The sequence below is a fragment of the Petaurus breviceps genome, unplaced genomic scaffold (genome assembly GCF_028583685.1).
Source record: "Petaurus breviceps papuanus isolate PSGF00001 unplaced genomic scaffold, PetGlider_PUasm1.0 91041, whole genome shotgun sequence".
Taxonomy (NCBI): Eukaryota; Metazoa; Chordata; class Mammalia; order Diprotodontia; family Petauridae; genus Petaurus; species Petaurus breviceps.
Window position 1 is genome coordinate 24,029,688 of NW_027187400.1, and position 13,512 is coordinate 24,043,199.

General features: G+C 45.2%; 1 protein-coding gene across 2 annotated transcripts in view; it reads right to left on the minus strand.

Moving 5' to 3' along the window:
• The window catches only part of PEX14 (peroxisomal biogenesis factor 14), a 138,710-nt gene that overhangs the window by 70,993 nt on the left and 54,205 nt on the right, over nt 1-13,512 (minus strand). For both annotated transcript variants that reach the window (XM_069079150.1, XM_069079149.1), the window contains exon 3: nt 3,219-3,303. In XM_069079150.1, the coding sequence (XP_068935251.1) occupies nt 3,219-3,303 (85 nt within the window). The remainder of the gene's footprint in view (nt 1-3,218; nt 3,304-13,512) is intronic.

Here is a 13,512-nt window from a genome sequence, read left to right on the forward strand (position 1 = left end):
CTACAAATGAAAGGGCTGGCCTAGCTGATCACCACAATCCCTTCAAGCTACATCATCCCATGGCTAGCTCTCAGCATTTCTCCTTGTTCTTTGGTTCACAAAGACGCACACTCTCCCTGAGAGGCTTTTTGCCTGGTCAAGGAGACTAGACTGAGAAGCACTGATTTGGGGTTATCTAGGCCTTGGAGTTCAACAGCCAACAGTGGCTCTCTTCCAATGCAGAGGTCTCTGGTGCACTGACAGACTGAAGGACTTATCCACAGGCTCACAGTCAATGCATGTCCAAGGCAGGGCTTGAACCTGGGTCCTCTTGACTCCAACAATCTACCCACCACACCAATGGGCAATTAAGTATGCTAAGTAAGTTAGGTAGTAGTAATGAAGAAAGGAGGAAGCTGCTGAGAATGAGAGTAGCCAGAAAAGTTCTAGGATATGGGTGACTGTCTAATGCAAAGCAGTCACCGGGGCAGGGGAGCTGGCACTGGTGCTGAGGCTGGGACATAACTAGAAATGGGCTAGCAGAGGGGAGGAAATGGGCGCATTTGGTTCACCATTAAGTGGCTATGGATAAAAGCACATGCACTGTCACAGAGATGGCCAAAGGGCATTGGCTCACTCCAGCTTTGCTCTCCTATGTTTCATATTCATAATGATTAGAAGAGGCAGGGAACACCATTACAAAGAATAAAAAATGAAACAACAAATAACAATTCCACCAAACAGCTTCTGCTCTTCAATACTTATTAGCCAAGGAACTCCTAAGAAGTATCATTTAGACCTGTGCGGGTGTCTGTCTGTCTCTGCTTTTCTCTGTCTCTCTGTGTGTCTCTGTCTCTCTTCCTCTTTCCCTCTCCCAGTCAGGGATTTATTAAAATTAAACAGATTAGATGAAGCTCTCGATACTAAAACTGCTCGGCAAGGCCTGCGGTGGGAAGTGCCGAGCAAACACCAGAGACATTTGTCTCCAAATTGCTCTAAATACCTTCTGCAAATGAAATTCTAACCCAGCTGCGTTTGAGAGAAAATGAGGAATAACTGGTCACTGTCAGTGAAAGAGCAGCTCAGGCAGTGATAATATTGCACAATATACTGGGGCTAAGGATCTCTCAGCAACAATAGATTTTGTATCAGGTTACCGTGGGTAATCAGCACGGCTTTTAGGCTCAGCTTTCCCCTGCTTCACTGCTTTGATGATAGAGCTGAAATCCCCAAGCTTTTATGATTAATTACTCCCCATAGGTCCACAGATTTCAAGGAAAAACTCTTCTATGGCACGATGCTCGCACAGTGGAGGACGCCGCCAACAAGCTCCAGACTTTCACAATCTCCTAAATGTGCAGAGCGCCCATGACACAGTCAGCATGTGGCTGCCACCCCTCAGGCCTCAGCCACTCCAGAGGGGCCGGGAAGGCAACACGGCAGCCTCCTTGCTAGCTGCTGCCCCAGTGAGGCCAGTGCCTGAACACCCCGCTGGAGCCTCTGCCCTAGGATAGGCTAAGAGCTCCACTTGTGCCAAGGACAGAGGCATCCCTTCATGTGGGCATCACAAAATAGTGCCTCGTCTACAGCGCCAAACAATTTCACGGCCTCTTCAAGCCAATACACTGGAGCTTTCTGACTACAGACTGCCATTCCAGATATCAAAGAGGAAATGATTTTTCTTTTTCAAGTCAGGGAAGAAAGTTGGGGAAGTTTGTCCAAAGCTAATTTTTTAAGCTATATGAAAATCTCCTATCATCAAATGGTCAAAGAATAGAAGCAGGCAGTTTTCAAAGAAAGAAATCCAAGTCATCAACAATCATATGAAAAAAATGCTCCAAATCACTAATAATTAGAGAAAACACAAATTAAAACAACACCCACCAGACTGGTAAAGCTGACAAAAAAAAAAAAAGGAATGACAAATGCTGGAGAAGCTTTGGGAAAACAGGCCCATTAAAGCACTATTAGTGGAGCTGTGAACTGCTCCTGTCATTCTGGAAAGCAATTTGGAACTATGTGCCAAGTCATACCCTTTAACCCACTGATAACAAACACTATTGGGTCTAAAGACCAAAGAAAGAGAAAGAGAATCCATGTGTACAAAAATATTTATAGCATCTTTTTTTGTAGGAGCAAAAAAACCTAGACACTAAAGGGAGTAGTCAACAATTGGAAAATGGTAAAAAAAAAAATTATGGTATGTGAATGTAACAGAACATTATTATGTGTGAGAAATGACAAAAGGAATGGATTCAAAGAAATCTGAGAAAATACGTATGAACTAATACATGGTGAAGTGAGAAGAACCAGGTGGACAACTTATACAATCTTACTAGAAAGATAAGTTTGGAAGACTTAAGAACTCTGATCACTGCTGTGACCAAACACAGTCAGAGAGGACCAGAGATGAAGCATGCAACACCCCTCCTGATTAGAGAGGGCAGAGAAGGAGACACATTTCTGAATGTGGCAGTGGTGGGAATGTGTTTTACTTGACTATTCATATTTACTGTAAGAACTTTGTCTTTCTTTTTTTCCAATGGGGGGTGGGAGGGAGGGAGGGGAAATGGGCCAATGGGAGGGAGTGAACTGCAAGAAAAAAGTCCCGTTCCCCCACCTCTCCTCCCAGAAGATCTTCTACCTCTTTTGTAAGTTACTGATGCCCAACTTTGAGACTTGGCAGGAAGAGGTCAATTTGTTTGGGGTCCCCAGCCCAGCCACCACGGATTCTGCTTCAGGCAGTATTGAATTTGTAGGGATTCATTCCCCTCCAGTCTACAGAAACACTAGAGCACCATTTCAGTCTGTAAATCAGACTGACCTCAAGCCTGACCTTAACCTGACCTTGTCGAGCCCCTCAGCCTTTGCGTCCCTCCGTCTTTGCTCTTTTCTGAAGAAGGTGACCTCCTAACCCACAGCTGGCCATCCTGAGGCCAGGGGGATTCATAGCTAGAATGGTCCTTATTCTAGGGGGCTTTTTTTTTTTTTTTTGTCTTTTCTGCCCCTGTGCATTCTGTGAAATAGTTCTCATTGGATGATCTTTCTGTTCCACAGAAAGGTAAAAAATAAAAAAAACAACAACCTTGCATTCCCAACTTGATAGGAAATCAGATGAGTACAGAGATTGTCCTTTGAGTGCACATGACGCCTGTTATTAACAGCATGCTTCCTCCTCACAGCTGCCCCCATGTCCATATTTTGGCAGACAATTCAGAATAATGAAGATAATTATGTACCTTTCTTCTTAAGAAATGCCCTTCTGGTTGAAAGTGGGCTTTGGCGGACCCGGGAATTCTGTAGAAACTTGACTGCAGTGGCAATCTGGTTGGGAAGATAAAACACAGAAGAGAAGAAAATGTCAGGAGTCTGAATTTTAAGATTAAAAAAACAAATGGTTCAGTCCAGGTCTGTGGAAACAAAGTCTATGTGTCAGTCAAATTCAAGAGCAAAATGGCTACTTATCAAAAAGTCTTTTACAAAACAAAAAAAAAATTTCTTAAAAAAGATGTCATTTCTCAGTTTAACAACTTCCAATAGTTCCTTCCCCCAAAAGGTCAACTTGAAATTCTCTTGACTTTCAGCCCTTCTAAGCTACTTATTGAACTTTATTCCAGTACACCATCACCTCCCAATGCAAAGGGGCTGACCCATAGGAGGCACATTAAAAATGCCTGGTGAATTGAACAAACTTTCCCAATGGGCCCAAGGCATTCCTTGCACTTGCCTGGCCAGGCCTGTCTCCACAGTGACCCATAAAGCACTGTGCTCACTCTGGCCGCTGTATGCCTGGCCCCTCTATTCTTCCCCAACTTCTCTAAATTCTACTCTTTCCAGAAGTCTCCAGTTACAGAAACATACGGCTGGAAGTCACATCCTACACTGCACTGTTGTTACTCAAATGTTTCATGTGGGTATTTCTTGTTCCCTCCAACCAGCCTCTCAAGGCAGAGGAAAGAATGCTCTATTTTATAGGCATGCAATAAATACCAACTGAATTCAATTCCCCAAACACTTATTAAGCATCTACTATGTACAAAGCCCCCTCCTAGAAGCTAAGGAGACAAAGCAAAAAGGAACATACGTCAGAACCACTCAGCCGCCTGTAGAGGTCACCTGGCCTAGAGGCTCTCAAACTTTCTGGGCTCGGGACCCCTTCATATTCTTAAAAGTTGCCGAGGACCATTTCTATCAAAATCTGCTGCATTCGAAATACAAACATCTTGGTATTATTGTGAAAACAGTTTTGACTTCATGGACTTGGGACTCAGGGGGCCCTGATCACATGGAGAAGAACCCGACCTGGTCCCTGCCCCTCATTTTACAGATGATCAAAATGGAGAAACAGAAAAAAGGGAAGGGCCTTGCAAGGGCTCACTGATGTGTGTGTGAGCTCCACACACACTATCCACTGTCCTTTTTCTGTTCTCTCTCACTGCACACAGTTAAGTTCTGGCTTGGGCTCTACCCAATCCTGCCAACTACTACTGAGAGAGTAGACTGTTAGCTCTGGGAGAGCAAGCCATGTGTTACATATCTTCTGCATCCAGTTCCCAGCCGCGATCAGCGATGTTCACTGAAAACTCAAGAGGCTGACCTGATATTCCTCAGGAAGCTAACAGTCTAGCAGCTCCCCACCAGAGCACCAGCCTGAGGGCAGACCTTCACAGCCGCCTCAACGCTGGGAGTCTGGAGCTGGAGCACAGCGTTTTACACATAACAAGATTAAAAGAGGAGTGAAGGAGCAAATGAAGGAACCGCTAACAAATGATTTCATCACCCACATCACCAAATGAACAACATTGGACCCAATCTTCGAGTCTTCTTGCTCACACATCAAATTGAGGACGGCAAGAAAGCTCACTCAACACATCAACAACACACACTGACACTGGGGCAGCAGACAAGAAAAAGGGAAACCCCAGCTGCCCAAGACAGGAAAGGGGTCACTGCATGTGACCACTGGGATGAGCTCATCCAAAGCAGAAGAACTTCATCTCCTGCTCCAGGTGAGGACGCCCATCCTCTCCCCATTCAGTCCCGGCTGCTGAAAGGGAACTGTTCAATGTATGGAATGTAAGAAGGTCAAGACAGGGAGACTGGGGTAGCTGGCAAGGGCGGTGCTTCTCTCTCTCCTCATCCTTTTATGCAAATTTAATGCAGGTTTCAGATAGACAATTTCAAAGAGTCCCAGGTAATCCAGAAAAGGGGAAACAGCTCCTCCACAAAGCGCAAGGTTTAAGATTAACCAAGACATACCCTTTCAAAGATGTTCTCTGGGCCTCACCAGTCTGACCAGACGGTCCCTCACCAACAACACACTGAGATCACCTGACATGCTATTTCTCAGGATCCAGGCTCAGCTCCAAGGAGTTGGAAGCTAGATGCCTGGGGCCATAAGCTTTTTCCAGAAAAGCCACCATCACTGTTATCATAATAAAAGCTAATAGCTCATGTCTATATGGAGCTTAAAAGTTTGCAAAGTGCTTTAAATCTATTATCTCATTGGATCCTCACAATAACCCAGTGAAGTAGATGCTACTATCATTCCCAATCAACAGATGAGGAAATGAAGGCTCAATGAGGTAAATACCAGGAGGGTCCTAAGGACCACAGATGGGGAAGGAGCTCGCTGCGATACAGCAGCAACAGCATTAGATGGACAGTCTGGGGACTAAGTTTTGAAAGTCTGCTCTGATACCTACTACTTGGATGACCTTAGTTGGGCAATCAATCAGTCAATCAATCAACATGTATTAAGTGACTGTTAGATACCAGGCACCGTGCTAAGCACTGGGGACACAAAAAGGGGCAAAAGCCATGGTCAGCCCTCCAGGAGCTCACCATCTGATGGGGCAGACACGACGCAAACAAAACAAGCTACATACAAGAGAAAGAGGAAAGGACTAATAGAGGAAGATACAACGAGGTGGGGTGGCGGTTAGAGCTCTGGGCCAGGGCTCCGGAAGACCAGCTCAAATCCAGTCTCAGACATTGACTAGCTCTGTGACTCTGGGTAAGTCACTTCACCCTGTGTGCCTCTGTTTCCTCACCTGCAAAATGGGGATAATGACAGCACAGCACCTACCTTCCAGGGTTGTTGTGAGGACCAAACAAGATCATCTTAAGGCACTTGACACCATGCAAATGGTAACTAGCAGCAGCAGCAGCAGAGGGATTAGGGAAAGCTCTGGGTAAAACGGGATTTTAGGTGGGTGGGACTTAACAGCTGCCAGGGAGGTCAGGAGTCAAAGGGGAGAAGAGAATGTCCCAGGCAAGGGGGACAGCCAAGGACGATGCCTGGAGCAGAGGCAGAGGGTCTTGTTCATGGAACAGCCAGGAGGACAACATCACTTCACTCTCCCAATTTAAGTTTCTTTATCTGCAAAATGAGAAGTTTACATCCAGCTTCTCTTACTAAATGATCTCTGCCGTCCCTTTTAGCTCTACATTCAGCCTCATTTCATTGCCTTCTATATGACCCACCCTTCTCCTCTCTAACCTCCACTTCCTCCAAACAGAGGATCTGGCCCCCCAGTTCATTTAAAAATTAGGCCCTCTGTGATGAGCTCCCTCTTCTTTCTGATTATACCTCCACATCCCTCTAAAACGAGTTCCCTCCCATCCCATGAATCCAATTACTCCATCTACACAGATGACTCACAGATCTATATACCCATCAATCAGTGTCTCTCTGGAGCCCTAGGCATGGGCATAGACAGAGGTGGTGGCATCAGTGTCGTCATCATCACCACCACCACCACCATCATCAATGAATATTTATTCAAAGATTACTCTGTGCCAATCAATGTGCTTAGCACTCAGGATCAACAACTCCTTGCTGGACGTCTTCCCCAAGGAGATTTTGTAGGCACCTCAAATTTGAAATGTCTAAAACAGACTTCTTCCCCTTAGCCATGATATCTGTCCCTCCTCTAAACTTCCCTGTTTCAGAGGAGGGCATTACCATTCCTCCATTACCCAAGTCCATGGGCCCAGGGCCATCCTTGACTTTTTCCCCTCTATCATCCCTCTCCTCTACAGTCATTCAGTTGCATGGCCTGTTAATTCCACCTCCACAATATCTCCAGAATTGTTCCCCCTCTTGCTACCACCCTCCCTCCAGCCCTCCTCACCTCTAGTCTAGACTAAGGCAATAACTTCCTCCAGGGTCTCTCCTCTCTCTGATTCATTTTGAGCAGCTGTCAAATCTCCCTAAGGCACACAGCTCTGATCCTGTCACTGTCCTTCTCAAGAAGCTTTACTAGCTCCCAGCCACCTCCAGAATAAAACACAATTTTCTTACCTTGGTACATATATTACTAAATGATCTCTACCATCCCTTTCAGTTCTACATTCAGCCTCATTTCATTGCCTTCCATATAACCCCACCTATATAACTTGCCATATTGTACATTTCTGCCCTTCAAGCACTCTACATAACAAACTGGCCTCTTGGTTCCAAACCCTTGGGCCATCATGTGAGCAAAGTGTATTCTGCCTCTCACCTCTGCCTCTTAGACTCTCTAGCTTCCCACAAGGCTCTAATTTGGTGCAGCCTCTTACATAAAGCAGGCAGGTCACCTAGGTAGTTTATAGAACCACAATGGGAAATCTCCATTTTCAGACTCCATTTACACTATGGCTGCCTCATTTGGAGCTTCAATCGTTACCCTCTGGGCCAGGCTGGAGTCAAACCAAAGGTAGAGCACAAAGTCACCATACAGGGAGAACGAACCATTCCCCTCTGGCCGGCCCTCACCCTCAGCCCCCCTCCCATACTTATGCACCTACACAAAACACCAGCTGATCTGTCTTTCATTTTAAAACAGAAAGAAAACCATCTTCTGCTTGGTGGACACAGGATGGGTGTGGCCAAGGAGATGGCTGGATATGGGTCAGTGATGATCAGGACGCAGAATGGATGGATGAGTGAAAAGTTACCATTCTGTACTTGAGGGAAATGCACAAGAAGATGACAGTCTGGGTAACATGCTGCATCCTTTGTGTCCCGTTCTCTGCAAGGGTACCAGAGGTACACAGGAAATAGGGATAGAGAGGTCTTCAATGGTATACACTAATGGTATCATCCTACTGTTGACCTAGAGAGAAACCTTTCCCCTATCCCTCCAAAAATTTCCAGGGCAGAGTAAGGAAACACAAAATCCCACCACTCAAATGAATGTGTTTCACCTTGTTTTTGAATACAGTCCTGCGTCGATGCATTTCTGGTCAGAGAGCAAAGTTTTGATGGCTTTAATGGTGCACTCAATGCAGGGCTTGGCGCATTCCATCAATTTTTTTTTTAAAAATTGCATCTCTTATTTCTTTAAATACATTAATCAGGCTAGTGTAGGCAAAACGGATCCATCGGACAATGCAATAAACATGAATTATCATCTATCCAACACGCATAATGGCTTAAAAATACATAATAGCAGGTGTAGTTTAAATGATTAGTTATTACACCTGCGGTGGGTCTGATTCAATTGGGAAAAATCATCTTTAATAGGTTAAAAGGTTTAGATCACCATGCTTTCCTTAAAGTGGCTGTAGAGAGGGGATGATGGAGTGCTCTGTCATTAGTAATTCATTTAAGAAAAACGTGGGGGATATAGCAAAGAACAGCATAAACGAGCGAATCCAATTTAAACATCAGGTAAAGTAGAAAACACCTTTTAAAAAAGCAAGATAAATGAATTTGGAAGAGGGATGAAATTGACGTATTTATTTTAACGGGAATTTGACAAAGTCCCGGCACACTTCAAACTTGCAAAAATATGAACAATTTTTTTTAAAGTTTCCATCCACTAATTTCAAGCCATATAAAATAATTCAGTCAAACACCTGCATAAAGTGTGTTTGGGGCTGGTTTATGCCCCTCTTGATCTCTGTCGGAAAATGCAGGCGACAGGCAAATCACATATTTAACAGCATCGATACCACTGCTCCAGATGCAAAAATATAAAGCACCCAAACTAATAGCCTTCTTGTAATGTGCTGAATAAGAAAGATGCCCAAATAAGCCTCTACATCTAAGTGTGAACAGAGGAAAACCTCTCTTCTTTCACTAATTGTTTTCTTTAGCTACTCTTTACCCTTTCCTCCTTCTCTTCCTCCCTTCCTCCCTCTTTCCCTCCAAGGAGCTGGGAGCACAATAAAAAAGGGCTTGGCAGATCGAGAATTTTATAAGCCCTGTGATTCATACACAGATGTTAACAGATTTTCCAAAAATCTTTATCCATAATGCAAAGACTTTAATGGGCCAAATTACTGAAGAGCTCTCAGTCTGTTTCCTTCGTTTACTTTTGCAGCTGGACACTTTTCATTAACTCCAGGAGACCCTGACCCTCTCTTCCCTTTGCAATGCTCTCTCTCTCTCTCTCTCTCTCTCCCTCCCCTCCCTCCGTCTCATGCTTTTGTTGGATTCAGTGATGGGGTTCCTGTAGTCTGGACCATGGTTATCAGTTTCTTTTCTACATCAAAAGATGAATTTAACTGGGCTCTAGTTGTGCCCAATCAAATTCCATTAATTTAGGCCAAATCTTCTGCCTCAATGTCAAAGATGTAAAAAGGAAACAGGAACTTGATTGCACATGTTGGGGAATGCAGCTAGCTGAGGAGATTCTGGTGTGAAGTCCTTGGTGCTGCTGTGTCTAAGACACTCACTGATGAGTTGATGATAAATAGGAAATTGGTTTTCCTTTGCATTAAACCTATCCTTAAAAGATTCTTAGGGAATGAATGCCGGCACTTGGGAGTGATGCGGTCACTGGAGCTGCTCTTTCTTATTTGAAACTAGAAAGTAGAGTTCATCGTCAAAGAGGAAGAAAACTCAAGTCTTTTTCCACCTGAACTTATAGCACCATCTATCACACTAAAGTGAGTGGCAGCAACTTGGAGGAAGGAACTTGAAGAAGAAATTCTCTCTGGCCCTTAGATCAGCTGCCAAATGGTACGAGGTTTGTGTCTCTAAGACCAGGATGCAGCTCGCAGCAGGATCTGTACAAATCAACAAGCTTCACCAGCCGCAGAGGCTATCTTAACCTGAGCTGCGTAATGTGTTCAGCCTGGGAAATGAATACCCTTTGGCAAGAGGTGGAATCCTTGAGGGCCTGTGGGAAGGGGTTATTTTTTAGGTGTGATTCTCTTGCTAGCTTCCCTCTATCCAGAATGTAGCTGATGTTTTTAACAAGGGAAAAGGACAAGCAGCAACTACCTAAATTCAAAGCCCAGGTTAGAGAGAGTTTCTCCCCACTGTACCTGACAAGTAAACCACTGACGCATTGTCAACATCTTTGGAAAATCCCCAGCTCCAGAATCCTGCATGCCCCCCCATATATACTGACTCCTAAAACATAAAAATTCACTATTATTTTTAATTTTTAAAAATCTGTGACAATAAGCATTCAAGGTCAAGTCTTTTTCAGACAACACAGACATGAAAGCTGGAGAGAAAAAGGAGGTAACCATCACCCCTAGACCAAAGCCACCCTCCCTGCTATGTATCTGATCTGCCCTGCTCAAAGGGCCCAGGAAGGCCCCTGCTCGCCTCCTCTAAAGGAGACACTGTACTCCAAATCTTGCTAACAAGCGTCAGGCAAATGCTAATTCGCACTGTAACAAGGGCTGACTTTAAAAGCTGGCATTGTGGAGAATGCAAGAACCCCCTTCAAACCGAAATGCTGCGTTTTCCTAAGAAATCGGTGCTCTGTCAGGAGTGCCTTGACAAATATGGTCATCGGTGGCATGAGGAAATAGTAGCAAAGCAGCTGTTAATCAGAGAAACACATCGGAGAACGCTGATGCCAGCACTCGTGAAAAAATGCAGAGGGCTAATTAGGAAGCTATATATCTCACTAAAGAGGCTGGGTTCCCTGAGACTCCAGGCACAGCTCTCTTGGATTCAGGGGACTGGGACACCTAATTCTGATTTCTATGCCCAGGATTCTTTCCAGCCCAAGATCCCCTGTTTGAGTCTGAGTTTTCCATGGAGAATTCAATGTTAATATCTCATGTGCTATCCCGGGCACTCTCATCTTCAATTTTAAAAAGCTCAGTTCTAACTAGAGGATGGAATGGGTAGGGAAGAAAACGAGGCAAACTGGATTCCCTGCCCAGAAATACCGTACACATTCCTTCTAAAGATGGCAAGGCCCAAATAAATATGAAAAAGAAAAACAATTAGAATTCTGGAATAATGATCCGACATTCCTGTGAAGAGAGAAAATGTAACTGTCCAGTTAGGTTAGCTACTTTGTCTCCCCAAAATGGCTAGAAAGAAGAAAAGGGTGAAGGAGAAGGGAACGGTTCGGAATGAGGGCCAGAACTCCCACCCAAGGAAGGCTAGGGGACAAGCCTGAAGGCAGCTTCCCATGGGTGAAATCTAACTCGGGGATGCCAAGAGTCTGAGAGTCAGGTAAGAGCCTGGAAAGTTAATATGCAGAGGAAGGCTCGGTCAGCCAAAATTCAATATGCTGCTCTGCAAGGACAAGGAGGCATGACGCTCCCCGAAAGCAGCCTAGCGGGGCTGGGGGGAGGGAAGCACTACCGCCAATACTCGGGCTCTCTGCAGACCTTCGGGTGGCCGGGGACGCGGCAAGGACCGAGCACGGAGCCAGGCCGCCCCCTAGCTGGGGCCGGGGGGAGGCACAGGCCGGAGGAGGCCCACTCTCCCCAACTCAACAGCCCAAATTAAGTGTTTTCACTCAGTGAAAATGAAATGTTTTGCAAGATGAAACAGAATGAAAATTGAGGTTTTAGGTAATTACTAGTTGGCATTTACATATCACAGGCTGGTTCAACACCTATTCATTTTCCTCTTTTATTTTCAATTTTTTAAAATTGCTCATTAAAAAATGAACAGATGACAGTGACAGGGTTTTTTTTTTTACTCTTTCCCCTTTTCTGAGGGCTACAAAATCGAGAGATACTTTTTGCACAGTTCGCTACAATTATCCCACACACACCAAAAGTATGTTTCATTTACAGTCAGGAGGTGAAGGGGGAGGCCAGAGAGGAGGGAGACAGAGAGGGTGCAAGGAAGGGCAAGAAGAAGGCTCTGAGTGCCCAGGTCAGATGTGTCATACCCCCAGATCCCCAACCATCCAGGCAGCAGGGAGTTAAAGGAAGGAGTCTCCCGTGCAGCCAGGAATTTCCTGGGTTTTGTCATCGTACCCTTCCCATTGTTGGTTTGGGCCACAACCTGGCATTAATTAAGCTTAGAGGAGCGGGCTTCATTTCCTTTGTTTCACTTTGCTCCATTTGTGCTGGGGCTTTTTCGCAGGCAGAGAAGCAAAGCTCTGGAGCTTGAAAGAGTGTACACGGGCTGACGTGATAGAACACAACATATTTTCAGGTCTATTGTGCAAATCTGTATTTAGGGAATTCTAAAGCATGCATTATTGACCCTGGTCTCTCTTAAAACACACTGATATATGCAGTAAAAGCCCTTATGAAAAGTAGCAACTTCACATGCTCAGAAGCCTCCCTTTCAACGTGAAATATCTCTGCCATTTTAATTTGTTTGCACCCAGGTTAAAATAGACTGCATGGCCTTCTCGACAAGATTCTGTCACAGAGGGATCTTCTTTGGGGTGGTTGTTCTGAAGCCAGGAAGGAGCAAGTAAAAACATCAGGGGTGATTGCTGTCTGAGGGAGGCTGAGGACCATTTGGGAAGGGATTTGCTGGCTTGCAGACACTTGGGGTGCCCATTTTCTGTCCAAAGTGAATTTTTACGGGTGAGTAAGAAAGCCCAGAAAACCACAGTTTCTCAACAATCTGCTGACAGCTCCTCTAATTGTGGCCCGGCTACCAGATGCTCTTCTCCCCCCCCACGCCCCACCTCCCACCCCCGACGTGCCGCTGTGAGCAAATTTGAGACCCTTGCTTCAGGGAGAGAACACAGTGTCTTTGGGGAAGCCATGGAAAAGGCACGGCATCCTTTTGGGTTGTTAAAAAAAAAAAAAGGCAAGCCAATGTAAATAAATGCCTCTTGTCCCCATGCACTCCTGCCTAAAATTAGACAGCAGCCCACCTAGCATTTCTGATGCCGCCAACAAAGAGCGGCACCAGAGCCGGGTAGGAGGGAAAAAAAAAAAAAGGATGACATTTGCCTTTTCCTTGGCTTTGAAATCCAACTGGTAGCAAATTGTTTGAAGTCCTGTTTACAGAAGAAACTGCAGTAACCTCCACACTGAAAAAGGGAAGAAAATGCCAGTCTGCCTGGATCCCGGTGGTAGTGACCTGAGGGGGTGGGGGAAACAATCTGGAAGAATTCTGGCTTGGTGAGGGACAAGTGGCACCGTTTTGGTGCCAGATCCTGGGAGATAAGGATGCCGAGGCAAACCTCCAAGGCCCTGCCTGAGAACGATGTCTTGAAAGGGCACTTTCAGCAGTGTCTGCCTGCCAGCTTCCCGGGTTTGGTAATTTCTTGAATCCCTCTCATTTCCCTGCATTGTAAAAAAGGAAGCAGAAAGCATCAAGGCTTGATGCTGTCAAATTAATGAAGGTGTCATGCTGCTGAGCTGAAT